This window comes from Coregonus clupeaformis, chromosome 18 (genome assembly GCF_020615455.1).
Source record: "Coregonus clupeaformis isolate EN_2021a chromosome 18, ASM2061545v1, whole genome shotgun sequence".
Lineage (NCBI taxonomy): Eukaryota > Metazoa > Chordata > Actinopteri > Salmoniformes > Salmonidae > Coregonus > Coregonus clupeaformis.
Window position 1 is genome coordinate 48,059,962 of NC_059209.1, and position 16,694 is coordinate 48,076,655.

Consider the following 16,694-nt stretch of genomic DNA (forward strand, 5'->3'; position numbering starts at 1 on the left):
TGCAGCCCTGTATAACTCACAGTGAAGCTGTCCACGTTCTTGAAGTGGTTGTCCACATAGGTGCAGACCCTGTCAAAGTCCCTCATCTCCTCACTGGACTCAATGTTCCTGAAGACCAGAGGAGGAGAGAAGAATAGGCTGAACACATTGCTGCATACAATATCACAGTGTCATTACTTTTTAGGGACTTGGTCGTCTGGTGGGAGGTGTGGACAGTAGATGTCTGAGGTTATGATAACATCATATAGTCTTTCACACAGATTTTATGACCAATTTTTCAGATAAAATCCCTTCTTTCACATCACCTGCCAGAGAAATCATGAGAGTTATGCTGTTTCTCAGATAAAATAGTCATAAAACTATAAGGAGTCTGGGTGGCATTTATGAATACTTTGGAACGTGAACCATAGAGTTTGGCACAGTGATGTCAGTGATATCTTACCAGAAGAACTTCTCTACATGGCCCATGTTGACCATGTAGTCCTTTCCTCCAACCTCCTGGAAATGCAGGGCGATGAAGCGTGGTTTGTGACTCTGGACAGTCTGTGAAAAAACAGAGACATCAGGCAGGCCGTTAATCTACCACAATCATGTGCCATAATGGTGGTAAGTGTGGGGCAAGCTACTGAATTCTGATAAGTAACTGTTATTTCTTAAGATTTATTTTACAACTTTGGACTTTTACTATGCATAATGTGTTGGCTAAATAGTAGAACGTGTCTTCTTCACCTCTTTGGGAATGGAGCCAGTATATAATGACTGATATTGAAAAGCTTGAGTAGCAAGGACAGTTTATAATGCCCATATCTGGTCAAAGTCCACCATCCAGGAGTGTTCATGGTTCAGTCACAGAATGAGTGGGTGGCTTAAGGTGTTTGCATTTCAACAGTAAAAAAGCTGACCTATGTAGTAACAGTAAGGATCCATTTAGTTGAGGATCCATACTATAGTGGACACCTGAGAGGGATCCCAAACTCACCCCCAATAATTCTCGCATCCAGCCACTCTCAATCTCACCCACCTGTTGGTTGAAAAAAAGAAACATTTTTAATTCGCACATGGTTTCTACCACTTAGCCTACAGTCAAAAATAATAACTGAACAGTTGAGAGATACAACACAAAGGGCATAAACATAATGGTTTAAATGAGATCCTGGGTGTTATCATGTCAACCCAAGTGTACCAATCAACCCGACCAGACACCTTTCCTCTCCACTGACCAAAGTGCATGTTTAATAATATATTAGTACTTGACAGTGGAGGATAAAAAACATGCAGCCAGGTGGATAAACAAAACACGATACAGTTTTGTCAAACGTTTCGGTGGGAAATACAGTAAGGTTTATGCAGACACGCACCATGATTGACCGAACAGGTAAGATTATATGTTGAACACTTTACCAATGCAATACACAATGTTAATCTGAGATTAAACTAGCAATTTGTCCTTCCATTTTGTTTAATGACTGTTCTTCAATGAAACATTTCCAGGAAACCCCTGTGAGCAACTGAGTATCCAGAGTACTGTGTGTGTTTTGGTGTTTCCCCCAATGCCAGACCCGAATACAGACTGTGCCGTCTTCTCCAGGGCCAGCCTGATCCAGGCCAATCTGCCAGAGTAGTAGCAGCACAGCAGTGGCTTTGCATAGGGCATTTTCATGGCTGAATGACTGCTGCTGCCCACCGTGCCCAGGCTATGAGACCTGACGGGAGGGCTGCTCATCCATACTACAGGTGTCTGACTGAAGAAGCCCAACTGCATGTGTCCTCATGCTTCATGGGACAGTATTATCTTTGTCCAGCAAGCCTCATCCATAAAAACATAATGATTAGGTCTAAAACATATGCTAAGACGTAATTGTATTCGCAAAGCTTTTTATTGAAGGCTTGGTGTCTGAAACAACATTTCATTACAGTGCTGTATTTCCATTCTCTTCAGTTTCTTAGGGTAGAGCATTTGATACAGACACAGCAAACTGTTAACAATGTAACAATACAAAATCCTGACATCCAAAGCAAACCCACCCAAAGATCATGTGAAATGACAAACAATAGGATCCAAGGCACTCTAGTAAATCCCTCTGATCTTGATCTGGTCCTTTCGAAGTAACAAAGGGTTTTTCTGACCAGGGTAATTATATTATTTCCATTGCTATGACCTTAACTGTATACTGTGCCAACAGGATATGTTTGCTAACAGAGGCAACAACACCAGGCATGTTTAATAGCAAAAACCTGGAATTGAGACTGACCCATCATCCATGTCCTGTACAACCATCAATCTCTGTTCCATCATGCCCTCTAAGGAAAAGTAGGCCTACATAAAAATTATTCTAAACCTAGAGGTGATTTACACTGTTCTCCTCAACAACAAAAGGTCCTTTCATTTCATGGCCTGGTGACTTTCATGTTCATTGATTTGATCTAGAAGTACACGTTAACAAATCTTGATTTGCAGTGCAGACCCATCACACTTTTTTCCTTCTCATGTGAACAGGCCCTAAAAAGTGACTAAAGGCCCTTAAAAGCGAGGCCAGTCAAGCTGAAAGCATGACCTTTTCCAAATGTTTGGAAGTGTTTGTTTCCATATTAGGGGACCTTATAAGAATAAAGAACCCCCCCTGGGAAGACAATCATCTGTTTACAGATACCTTGAACCCACAATGGGATCTAACATGTTTTCAACAGTGCCATATAGGGCAACCGGAAACATGGTCCTGAGCCAAATTTCCATGAGTGTAAATTCCCCCCTCCCCCTCAGTCACAATGACAGCCAAGCCCCGATTTCCCAGACATCACAGCCCAAAACTAAAGACTAACGAACTGGAGTTTTTCATCAGAGCGCAACCACCTAAAGTAGGTCTAGAGTGATTCCTCACAAAACCCAGACAAAAAAAAGACCAAGATTTGGGGGATTTTCATATAATGTAATCCAAAGAATAGTCTTTTGAGGAAGGATTGTTGACATATATTTGACATGTGCATCTTAAAGCATAATTGCTAAATAATTTATAAAAGTTGGTGGGTCGTTTCATGTCATTTCAGCAAGCCATGATACCCACCATCTCAGATTTTTATGAAATTGTTTCTGTAGTTAGAAACAGATAAGATTAGAATTCCTGCAACATTATTTTGTTCAAATATAATTTGCTCTCTGAGAAATTAAGCTAATTGATTGCACCCAAATTGGCAATTTTAATTCATAGGATTCACATAATATTCAATAAATAAAGTACCTAACATCCGATTTGGACCCCAAAAAAATCTAAAAATGAGTAGGACATGAGGAATCCAAAGAAATGGTCACCCACGGACCCACCACACCAAACCCAACCCAACAACAAGTATATAGTATTAGTTCTCTATGCCTGACAAGAAGTATGGAGCTGCGGCTCTGCGTATTGTTTATTCATCCTATGTAATGTATTCTCTGAGAATTTTGTGATGTTTTTTTTCTTCCACCAGTTCAGATAAATTAGTTATTGAAGTTGTTAGGTTTCTGTCCCATCCTACATCCTGATATTACCAGGTTCTTTCCACTAGATGTATTGTTTTAAGAATCCGCCCCCCCTTCAATGTTAAAGGGATAGTTAACCCAAATTACTAAATGACCTATTCGTTTCCAATCTATGGAAAAGGTATGACAGCAACCCATGCTTTGGTTTTGTTTACCTGGCCACTGTTTCAAATGCTCACTTTTTAGCATTTGTGGCACAAATCCAATTCAAGTCAATGGTAACTATATAATTCTGCCGCTTCATATCCAAATAATCTATAAGTAACATTGAGTTACACAATCTATTTTTTGATACTTTAGGATGATTTGAACATGACACGTGAAAATTCTTATATAGGTACCATTGACTTACATTGGATTTGTGCCACAAATGCTAAAAAGTTAGCATTTGAAACAGTGGCCAACAAAACCAAAGCATGGGTTGTGGTCATACTTTGTCAATAGACTGCTTACAGGGTAAGGCAACCAATATTATTTTGTAATTTGGGTGAACTATCCCTTTAAAATTGGGGGGATCTTCAAACTTTTTAACCTAATAGCAGGAACAGCACAATCTAGTGGTCAGAAACGGGTAATATCAGGATGTAGGATGGGACATAAACCTAACAACTTGAATGACTCATTTCTCTGAACAGGGGGGAAAAAAAACATCACCAAATTCACTGGGAATACATTACATGCAACAATATTCCGAGCCGCAGCTCCATACTACTTGTCAGACACAGATAACTGATACTATATACTCGTTGTTGGGGTGGGATTGGCGTGGGGGGTCCATGGGTGGCTTTTGACCTTTCCTTTGGATTCCTCATGTCTAACTCATTGTTAGAAAAGTTTGGTACAGGTACTATGTCAGGTACTATATTATCTGAATATTATATGAATTTGGATGCAATCAATTAGCTTAATTTCTCAGAGATCAAATTATATTTCAACAAAATAATGTTGCAGGAATGCTTATTTGATCTGTTTCTAACAACAGAAACGATTTCAGAACAATCTGAGATGGTGGGTGTCGAAATCCTCTTTCTTGTGCTTTTTGAAGTGGAAAGACATTTACATTTACATTTTAGTCATTTAGCAGACGCTCTTATCCAGAGTGACTTACAGTTAGTGAGTGCATACATTGTCATACTGGCCCCCAGTGGGAGTCGAACCCACAACCCTGGCGTTGCAAGCGCCATGCTCTACCAACTGAGCTACACTGGCATATTTATGACATTTTGGTCTTACCCAGCCCTCCTTTAAGCCTCCATAGTGTTTCATCTGTTGATGTTACAAAGCAAACATTGGTGTCATATGAAGCTTTACCACTTGCTCTGTAATATGATACTGCTTTCACATAGGATTTACGGTATTTCGCTTGTAAAACAAATTGGACAATGTTTATACGACCCCCTTACAAACAGGCCCATTTTTACCACATTCCTGCCTGCATATGCCTTTTATACCTCCAGTGAGCATGCCGGGGACGAGTGGTAGTAGTGGTGTATTTGTATTTGTATTTATTATGGATCCCCATTAGCTGCTGCCTCTTCCTGGGGTCCAGCAAAATTAAGGCAGTTCATACAATTTTAAAAACATTACAATACATTCACAGATTACACAACACAGTGTGCCCTCAGGCCCCAACTCCACCACTACCACATATCTACAGTACAAAATCCATGTGTACGTGTGTATAGTGCGTATGTTATCGTGTGTGTGTGTATGCATTGTCTGCACCTATGTTTGTGTTGCTTCACAGTTCCCGCTGTTCCATAAGGTGTTTTTGTATCTGTTTTTTAAATCTAATTTTACTACTTGCATCAGTTACTTGATGTGGAATAGAGTTCCATGTAGTCATGGCTCTATGTAGTACTATGCACCTCCCATAGTCTGTTCTGGACTTGGGGACTGTGAAGAGACCTCTGGTGGCATGTCTTGTGGGGTATGCATGGGTGACCGAGCTGTGTGCCAGTAGTTCAAACAGACAGCTCGGTGCATTCAACATGTCAATACCTCTCATAAATACAAGTAGTGATGAAGTCAATCTCTCCTCCACTTTGAGCCAGGAGAGATTGACATGCATATTATTAATATTAGCTCTCTGTGTACACCCAAGGGCCAGCTGTGCTGCCCTGTTCTGAGCCAATTGCAATTGTCCTAAGTCCTTTTTTGTGGCACCTGACCACACGACTGAACAGTAGTCCAGGTGTGACAAAACTAGGGCCTGTAGGACCTGCCTTGTTGATAGTGCTGTTAAGAAGGTAGAGTAGGGCTTTATTATGAACATACTTCTCCCCATGTTAGCTACTGTTCAATATGTTTTGACCATGACAGTTTACAATCCAGGGTTACTCCAAGCAGTTTAGTCACCTCAACTTGCTAAATTTCCACATTATTTATTACACGATTTAGTTGAGGTTTAGGGTTCAGTGAATGATTTGTCCCAAATACAATGCTTTTAGTTTTTGAAACATTTAGGACTAACTTATTCCTTGCCACCCACTCTGCAACTAACTGCAACTCTTTGTTAAGTGTTGCAGTCATTTCAGTTGCTGTAGTAGCTGACATGTATAGTGTTGAGTCATCCGCATACATAGACACTCTGGCTTTACTCAAAGCCAGTGGCATGTCATTAGTAAAGATTGAAAAAAGTAATGGGCCTAGACAGCTGCCCTGGGGAATTCCTGATTCTACCTGGATTATGTTGGAGAGGCTTCCACTAAAGAACACCCTCTGTGTTCTGTTAGACAGGTAACTCTGTATCCACAATATAGCAGGTGGAGTAATGCCATAACACATATATTTATCCAGCAGCAGACTATGATCGATAATGTCAAAAGCCGCACTGAAGCCTAAAACAGCCCCCCCAATCTTTTTATCATCAATTTCTCTCAGCCAATCATCAGTCATTTGTGTAAGTGCTTGTTTAATGTCCTTCTCTATAAGCATGCTGAAAGTTTGTTGTCAATTTGTTTACTGTAAAATAGCATTGTTTCTGGTCAAACACAATTTTTCCCAATAGTTTACTAAGGGTTGGTAACAGGCTAATTGGTCGGCTATTTGGGCCAGTAAAGGGGGCTTTACTATTCTTAGGTAGCGGAATGACTTTTGCTTGGGGGCACACACATTCTAGTAGGCTTAAATTGAAAATATGGCAAATAGGTGTGCAGATGAGGGTGGGCGTCTATTTTAATAAATCCATTGAGAATATACACCATCAAAAAGTAATCCATTAATTTATTTAGGCAGGTCCTAAGAAACATTATAAGACTAAGAAAATGTAATTTTCAAAAGAATAGAATGGCATATTTTGAGTTTAATTATGTTACTGGTCTGTGCAGAATATATGGCTGCAGCATGCACATGGAATCAATAGTTATTTTATGAATTAAACAGACAAGACACACTTAGGCTACCCTGATCACAGTCAATACACATATTTTATAGTAGGTTAAGAATATAATAAAATATAACAGAATAAAATACAAATAATATTTTTACCACACAACTTGCATCATGGCAACCACTGTCATATAAAAAAAGTAATATTTTGAAAACAGAGCCCAAGGCAAGCCCATGCTTTTTTGATCCACATTTCATCACTTTCTTACCCTCACTCTGCTTTGTTAGGGAGCAGGTGTAGGGTCTTACATTGAGAGTACCTTCATCAAGATACTGATAGAAAATAATAGCAATCTATATTTTCAAAAACATTGTCTCGTGTTCATATTTCCCAACCTCCGCAGGCTTTTGGAGTTTCCTATAAACAATCGAGCAAAATAATAGGCCTACACTGATTTAGGCTACATTATTGCATGCTAAATGTTTCTGATCAGTGATAGATGAGCAAACGAATAGATGAGCTATACTACCTCCACTTATTTGCCCAGCCATAGAATTGACCAAATATACAGACGGAGATTCAGTGAAACAAATTCACATTGATTGATTAAGACAAGTCACAGGGTTTTGGCCAGGAGTAGGCCGAGGCTACTAAGCAACTGGAGTGAAGAGCAAAATAATCCACTTGTTAAGCTACATAACATGCTGGCAACATTTTCTGACCAGTGCTAATAAATGAGCCAATGAGCCCGTGGAAGGCCAAAATGTCATAAATATGCCAACTTTGATCAATTATTTCTCAATTATGCTTTTAGTTACAAATGTATGTGTCAACAATCCTTCCTCAATAGGACTATTCTATTGACTACATTTTGTGAAAATCCCCAAAATCAGCCTTTTTTTGTCTGGGTTTCATGAGGAATCACTCTCTACTCATATGATATTGATTTCTTCCTGTTATTACCACACATACAACATATCATATCATCAAGGCAACCGTCTCCATAATCTCAAATCACAATACACACCATGTGACTAATAAGGCTGTGGCAGTTGTGTTTCCGGTAGCCTATCACTATCAGTGTGCCAGCTGGGAAGGTATCTGAGATGCTTAAGATCATAAAGATAAGTAAAGGTAAATGTATATATTACAGGTAAGAGTGACAACAAGGGTTCCTGGTGCCTACAAGCAGAGTATTTTGAATAAAATCTTCCAGCATAGTAGCCTAGCTCTAGATCATAACCCAACATCAGATTCAGCATGGCCCCCACTGGCCATTAGTGTTCCCAACACTAGCCTCTTGAAATATTTGGTCAGATTTAGTGGAAAATGAGAATTAGTTCAAAGAAAATAAGATGACTTGTTTATTTTGTGCAAACATTTTAGCCTCACAGTGTTTGTCACGGCGTAAATTCACAATAAATATTGTCTAGGGCAAAGAGGTAATTGCTTTATGCTACTGCACAGTGTGCATAATGTGAGTTGCTATTATGCAGTAAAATTTATTCAAGTGACACCCAAGTCTGGGCAATTCCATGCTTGCCATGATCATAGTCTATGACATTTCAGTCTATACATGTGTAAATACTTATGTAGTAACACCGTAGGCCTACTCTGGTACCAGCATTGTATTGATATGTTGTTACACAGTAATAATAGGTGTTAGGCACACATTATTGAAATAATATGCTATAGGCATACACATCTAATTGCCAACACTGTAGACTAGGCTACAAATTATATCAAATCACTGGCTTCTGCAGTAGCTAAGGCAGAGGGAGCTTGGTGACTGATATAAAGTTGTGCACTGCCCTTTCACTGCAATAACTTAAAAGGAGTAGTTCACTATTTTACAACTTGATGGTAGATGGTTCCTCAGCCTGAAAATAGTCTATGGGCCAGGAGTAAAGGCAATCCTAGGTTCAGTTCTTTAAACAGCCATTACAAAGTTCAGCTAACTTTAGCCACCGCTAGCTAAAAATCAGTGGAAGTGATGGGGCATGTGAGCATGTAAAAATGTTTTCTCCCAAATACATTGTCCTCTGTAGCTCAGTTGGTAGAGCATGGATAGGGGAATATGGGATAGTGGAACCCAGGAGAGTGGGTTCGATACCAGGGACCACCCATACGAAAAAGTAAAAGAAAGTTGCTTTGGATAAAAGCATCTGCTAAATGTCATGTTGTTGTAATGTCCAACTCAACTACATATTTGTATTGATGTTACTTAAAAAGGTCCAATGCAGACTTTTCTTTTTTAAATCTCAATATCAAATTATTTCTGGGTAACAATGAAGTACCCTCCTGTGAATGTTTTTCATTAAAAAGGTCAAAAATAAACAAAAATACCAAATAGCAATTTCTCAAGCAAGAATTTAGCTAGGACTGTCTGGTAGTGGTCTAAGTGGGGAGGGGAAAACTGAAAACTAGCTGTTATTGGCAGAGAGGTTTGGAACTCTATTTCTTATTGGTCTATTAACTAATTTACCGCCTGGTAATGTTACCAGGCAGGCCAAAACTCTATCCCACCAAAACAGGCTGGCAGTCTTTTCAAACAGCTCTTACACTAAAATGGCATTATCATCACTTTCACAATTTCACAGTATTATTCCAACCTCAGTGTGGAAATATATACAGTGGGGAGAACAAGTATTTGATATACTGCGATTTTGCAGGTTTTCCTACTTACAAAGCATGTAGAGGTCTGTAATTTCTATCATAGGTACACTTCAACTGTGAGAGACGGAATCTAACCACAGAAAATCACATTGTATGATTTTTAAGTAATTAATTTGCATTTTATTGCATGACATAAGTATTTGATACATCAGAAAAGCAGAACTTAATATTTGGTACAGAAACCTTTGTTTGCAATTACAGAGATCATACGTTTCCTGTAGGTCTTGACCAGGTTTGCACACACTGCAGCAGGGATTTTGGCCCACTCCTCCATACAGACCTTCTCCAGATCCTTCAGGTTTCGGGGCTGTCGCTGGGCAATACGAACTTTCAGCTCCCTCCAAAGATTTTCTATTGGGTTCAGGTCTGGAGACTGGCTAGGCCACTCCAGGACCTTGAGATGCTTCTTACAGCTGTGTGTTTCGGGTCATTGTCATGCTGGAAGACCCAGCCATGACCCATCTTCAATGGTCTTACTGAGGGAAGGAGGTTGTTGGCCAAGATCTCGCGATACATGGCCCCATCCATCCTCCCCTCAATACGGTGCAGTCGTCCTGTCCCCTTTGCAGAAAAGCATCCCCAAAGAATGATGTTTGCACCTCCATGCTTCACGGTTGGGATGGTGTTCTTGGGGTTGTACTCATCCTTCTTCTTCCTCCAAACATGGCGAGTGGAGTTTAGACCAAAAAGCTCAATTTTTGTCTCATCAGACCACATGACCTTCTCCCATTCCTCCTCTGGATCATCCAGATGGTCATTGCAAACTTCAGACGGGCCTGGACATGCGCTGGCTTGAGCAGGGGGACCTTGCGTGCGCTGCAGGATTGTAATCCATGACGGCGTAGTGTGTTACTAATGGTTTTCTTTGAGACTGTGGTCCCAGCTCTCTTCAGGTCATTGACCAGGTCCTGCCGTGTAGTTCTGGGCTGATCCCTCACCTTCCTCATGATCATTGATGCCCTACGAGGTGAGATCTTGCATGGAGCCCCAGACCGAGGGTGATTGACCGTCATCTTGAACTTCTTCCATTTTCTAATAATTGCGCCAACAGTTGTTGCCTTCTCACCAAGCTGCTTGTCTATTGTCCTGTAGCCCATACCAGCCTTGTGCAGGTCTACAATTTTATCCCTGATGTCCTTACACAGCTTTGGCCATTGTGGAGAGGTTGGAGTCTGTTTGATTGAGTGTGTGGACAGGTGTCTTTTATACAGGTAACAAGTTCAAACAGGTGCAGTTAATACAGGTAATGAGTGGAGAACAGGAGGGCTTCTTAAAGAAAAACGAACAGGTCTGTGAGAGACGGAATTCTTACTGGTTGGTAGGTGATCCAATACTTATGTCATGCAATAAAATGCTAATTAATTACTTAAAAATCATACAATGTGATTTTCTGGATTTTTGTTTTAGATTCCGTCTCTCACAGTTGAAGTGTACCTATGATAAAAATTACAGACCTCTACATGCTTTGTAAGTAGGAAAACCTGCAAAATCGGCAGTGTATCAAATACTTGTTCTCCCCACTGCATAAAACACAGGAAAACCACGTTTTTGACTGCAATTTGCCTTTAAAAGGTGATTTGGCCATAATAAAAATAAAAAACATGCTCACATGGCCCCATCAACGCATAGATTTTTAGCTAGCGGTGTCTAAAGTTAGCTGAACTTTGTAATGGCTGTTTAATCTTAGATGCTAAGTCCCCTATATGGGGGACTTTGAGCGGTTCTGCTCTGACTGACATTTTGGTGTACAAAGTGCTCTTTGAACGTCGTAGGGTCCCGTTCCAGAAAGCCCCATCCGTCTGCTCTCCACTCCCACAGCGGATGTAATATTATTTTTTTTATGAATTATTAAGTGATTAAAACTCAAAATTCTGCTACCAAATCAGTAACAGAATTTCCCGAAAAATCTGTAACGGAATTTCTGCAATTGAATTGGCTACAGTGGGAATTGACGTCTGGACAGGCCTTCATTTGTCCCAAACATAAACGTCCATGATTGGTTCAGATTAGGTCCAGTTCAGTAGAGCACAAAAGAGTACAGTACATTCAAGAAAAGTAGGTTTAGTTCTGTACAGTACATTACAGTACAATAGAGAACAGTAGAGTACAGTGCAGTAAAGGAAAGTAGAGTATAGTTCAGCACAGTCATGTAGAGTAGAATAGAGTGAAGTAGAGTTCAGTACAATACACAGTAGAGCACACTAGAGTTGAGTAAACTAGAATGTACTTGACTATACTCAACTATACACTACTGTACTTGGTACTGGTACAATGTGTATATAGCAAAGTTATCGTTACTCATTGTGTATTTATTCCTTCTGTTATTATTTGTCAATTTTTCTCTATGCATTGTTGGGAAGGGCCCGTAAGTAAGCATTTCCCTTTTAGTCTACACCCGTTGTTTCCAAAGCATGTGACAAATAAAATTTGATTTGAACTATACTGTATTCTACTGTTCTGTGCTGTAATGTACTCTATTGTACTCTACTGAGCTCTACTGTGCTGTACTTTGATGTCCAAACTTGTGAAACATACAGCACCAGTCAAAAGTTGAGAGACACCTACTAATTCCACGGTTTTTCTTTATTTTTACTATTTTCTACATTGTAGAATAATAGTGAAGACATCAAAACTATGAAATAACACATATGGAATCACGTAGTAACCAAAAAAGTGTTAAACAAATCAAAATATATTTTCTATTTGAGATTCTTCAAAGTTGCCACCCTTTGCCTTCATGACAGCTTTGCACACTCTTGGCATTCTCTCAACCAGCTTGAGCATGAGGTAGTCACCTGGAATGCATTTCAATTAACAGGTGTGCCTTGTAAAAGTTAATTTGAAGAATTTATTTCCTTCTTAATGTGTTTGAGTCAGGAAGACCCAGAGTTACCTCTACTGCAGAGGATAAGTTCATTAGAGTTACCAGCCTCAGAAATCGGCAATTAACTGCACCTCAGATTGCAACCCAAATAAATGCTTCACAGAGTTCAAGTAACAGACACATCTCAACATCAACTGTTCAGAGGAGACTGCGTGAATCAGGCCTTCATGGTCGAATTGCTGCAAAGAAACCACTACTAAAGGACACCAAAAGGAAGAAGAGACTTGCTTGGGCCAAGAAACCCAAGCAATGGACATTAGACCGGTGGAAATATGTCCTTTGGTCTGATGAGTCCAAATGTGTGATTTTTGATTCCAACTGCCGTGTCTTTGTGAGACGCAGAGTAGGTGAACGGATGATCTCCGCATGTGTGGTTCCCACCGTGAAGCATGGAGGAGGAGGTGTGATGATTTAGGGATGCTTTGCTGGTGACACTGTCTGTGATTTATTTAGAATTCAAGGCACACTTAACCAGCATGGCTACCAAAGCATTCTGCAGCGATACGCCATCCCATCTGGTTTGAGCTTAGTGGGACTATCATTTGTTTTTCAACGGGACAATGACCCAACACACCTCCAGACTGTGTAAAGGCTATTTCACCAAGAAGGAGAGTGTTGGAGTGCTGTATCAGATGACCTGGCCTCCACAAATCACCCTACCTCAACCCAATTGAGATGGTTTGGGATGAGTTGGACCGAAAAGAAGCAACAAGTGCCCAGCATATTTGGGAACTCCTTCAAGACTGTTGGAAAAGCATTCCAGTTGAAGCTGGTTGAGAGAATGCCAAGTATGCAAAGCTGTCATCAAGGCAAAGGGTGGCTACTTTGAAGAATCTCAAATATAAAATATATTTTGATTTGTTTAACACTTTTTTGCTTACTACATGATTCCATATGTGTTATTTCATAGTTTTGATGTCTTCACTATTACTCTATAATGTAGAAAATAGTAAAAAATAAAGAAAAACCCTTGAATGAGTAGGTGTGTCCAAACTTTTGACTGGTACTGTAGACGTCTTTGATTGGTTCAGATTTGGTCCGGTTCGGACCAACCAAATTTGGTCGTTTGGTGGCAGAGCTCATTAAAATAACAGCCAGTGTGTAGAATAATACCCAAATATGCAAAGGAGGATACTGCATATTTCTACCTTTGTGTTCCTATTTAGGATACATCACCATGAAGAGAACGACTTTCATATCCATCATTATGTATTTCTGTGTAGTACAGATCAGGGACCCATGAAGAAAATTATGTTACCGGGTGTAAATCCACTTCACTTACTGTAGTTCAATAACCACAATATATTTTTTTCAAACTCAAGGTATCATGTCATAGCTGGCACTCCATACTTTCTGCAGACATATTTGAATGTTAATTCGGAGCAGATTTTTCGAAAATGTGGTCACATAACAAACTAAGGGAGATTTTACCGAAATTCTGTTACCAAACTTTGCATCTGCACATTTCTTTCAGTAAATGTGTTTTGTAAAATGTTCAGTGTAAATTGTTAAAAGTAGTTATTGTGCATAGAGTTGTATAGTTTGTTAAACTTTGAAATTAATGGTTTTTGTTCGGCATACATTTTAAGTGAAAAAGTCTCAGCCCAATTCTGTTACCATGGAATTGCCCAGTTGTAACAAGCCTGCAAACATTTAAATGGTGTCTGCAGCGCTCAGTGGACGTTTAGGAGAAAATTCTCTGTTTTGGTGCCAATATTGTACTTTATGATCATATTTTACAGTTATAAGAAAGGTGAAATCTTATAGTAAGTCGTTTATAATTTGATTGTTACTGTATTTAGAAAGCATTTCAGTCATTTCAAGCCCTATTGCCCCACTTTTGTTGAATAGGGGAAAAAATAATATACTTTTTTATATTTTCATAATATTTGTACTATGTACTTGAGCTTGTGTCCTCAAAAGTGAGTACACCTCATCAATGTAATGTATAACTATTTTTACCAGAAAGGTGAGTTCCAGAGTAGACCTTTCTAAAACTATGCAACATTACCAGTTATTATTTATGGCCATGAAAAATAGTTACGTTTGTGTATGTCTATTTAGGCGGAAATCTAAATTTTCCCCTATCAAAAACGGAACCATGGATTACAGTTTCTCCTGGCCCATAGACTACTTTCAGGGTGAGTCTATAACGTCAAGTAAAAAAAAAAAAAGTGAACTTCTCCTTTAAATGTGTCGTTGTTGCACGCCATCAATTTCCTGTTTGATTTAAACTGTCTTGGACCCGTTGTTGCTTGATGGTTCTCTCGGTGGATCTGATGTGAGAACACTCACGCACCTCAATAATCATGCTGCAAAAACTCACGATAAATACGGGGTGAGGATAACTAGACAGAGGACTTGCAGTTGTATAGGCCGATCGAAGTAAACAACAAAACAATTATGTCGTCAGAAGCCGCAATAACAGTGTCCAAGACGCAGCTACAACGCGTGAAGTGACTTCAAAGTTATGATCCACATATCGATTGAAAATAAACCATTTAGGCTACAGAAATCATGGTTTGCATGATGAAAATGAATAGTCTAAGGAAGCCTGATGTTGAAAAATAACTCATTTTATAAGGCCTATAATTCAAGTTAAATAGTGGATTGGATTGCATGCCCGATGACAGCTTGTGGGAGTTGAATTTGTCTCAATTCGAATCTATGGAATGTTGTTACTATGTTACAGGCAGTAGAATGTGGTCTTGTACAGTTCTAGTGTTCTCTGGCAGATCTAACGGCTTACATAGAAATCTCGCTGTTCCACTGGAAAATTGGATAATCGCCATTCAAAGTGGGTTAAAACAGTATATAGATAAGTAAACATTTGTGTGTTTAATACTTACATTGTCGAATAATGATCCAACATTTGCGGTGACAAGTAGGACGTCAGTGTACATTTCCATGATAACGATCGAATTCCAGAAATAGTCCGCGGGAACAACTCGGTTAGACGCGATGGTAAAATCCTGTGCGTGTTTTACAACCCGCTTACTGGTACGGTGGTGTATTGTATATGTCGCTGAAGAAGTCGGTCGTACAATTCATCTGGATCATTTGTTTCTGCTGTTTTAACTTGCCCGCTTTTGGTTAATGGCGGGAGTCGTCTGCCGTCTTGATTCTGTCCTTGAGCAGGAGTTATCTCGCATGTCTGCTTAGAAATGGCAGGACAGAATTTATATCTCTCTTCATGGTAATTGGATTTATACCTGGAACCTGCATCTGCTGCCTGCGCCAGAACAGTTCCTTCTGCCCGGCGCGACCAGATCAAGCAGTTGTTGTCAATGTTGTGTCATGAATATCGGAACTCCGCCCACGGCACCCAGTTATTAAAGACACATTCCAACAATTTTTGAACTTTTAATGTTGAAAAACAATATCCCAGGTGTAAATACAGTAATGTACACACACTAGGGTAAAACAATGTGTTTTGAGCAAAAGTGTTTTTTTAGACACAAGTGCAAACTTCATGGAGTAGTAGGGCAATAGGCCATTCAAGGAGTTGTTGGTCTGATGGTACCCTCTGATGTCCTCCCTCCAGCCCCTGTGAGAAATCCGGTTGGCGTTTCCACTCATTACCAAATATAGTGGTGAGAGGAAGCTCAGGGGCTGGCAGTGGGAGAAGATGGAGTGAGATGCATATTTCCTCATCGATTAAACATTTGATCTCAATACAGTTTCTGTTTCCAAAACTAGAATCTGTTAAGAACAGAGTGGACTAAGTTTTGTAGACTTTACCCCATGCCAAAGTTTCTAAAAATTGCGTTGTTTAGGAGTGCAAGGCCGAATTGAGTTATTGCACATTCGCACTTCAGAGCAGGCGTTCCCTAACATAAATATGCAAATACATGCTAGAACGCCGCAATAGGCTCTCGCTAGATCGTGCTTGGCTCTGCCCACCTCCTTGCTTGTTCTGCCCACTATGATTTATTTGCTCCCATTGGAAACAACAGGCTGTGGTCTATCTTGGGTTAGTTATACAAATCTTTGGCGTTGGTTTTGTTGCTAAACAACCAACCTGTCAATAGAGAGCTAGAGAACAAACGCGGAAAGCCCTACCTTTTCTCTTAGTCAAGTTTTACTAAAACCACATCCAGACCTCAAATCATTCAACACTAAAATACAGTAGGCTAGTAGTAGCATTTATACAGTCTATGGCTAGTAGCCTACTAGGTTACTACATTATAACATATAGCCCACACATGTCTGTCTGAGACTGGGGGAAATTATTATGAATGGTTGGGCCTATCAAATACCAGATATTAAGCTACTTCACAAATAAA

At 39.8% G+C, this 16,694-nt stretch overlaps 1 protein-coding gene across 1 annotated transcript in view; it reads right to left on the reverse strand.

The window, feature by feature from the left end:
* LOC121530896 (inositol polyphosphate-5-phosphatase A-like) overlaps positions 1-15,683 on the reverse strand; it is a 30,516-nt gene extending 14,833 nt beyond the window's left edge. The window contains exons 1-4 of the mRNA XM_041836248.2: positions 15,258-15,683; positions 980-1,021; positions 443-543; positions 21-108 (exon numbers count right to left, since the gene is read on the reverse strand). Of these exons, the coding sequence (XP_041692182.2) occupies positions 21-108; positions 443-543; positions 980-1,021; positions 15,258-15,317 (291 nt within the window). The 5' untranslated portion in view covers positions 15,318-15,683. The remainder of the gene's footprint in view (positions 1-20; positions 109-442; positions 544-979; positions 1,022-15,257) is intronic.
* Between the last annotated feature and the right edge of the window lie 1,011 nt (positions 15,684-16,694).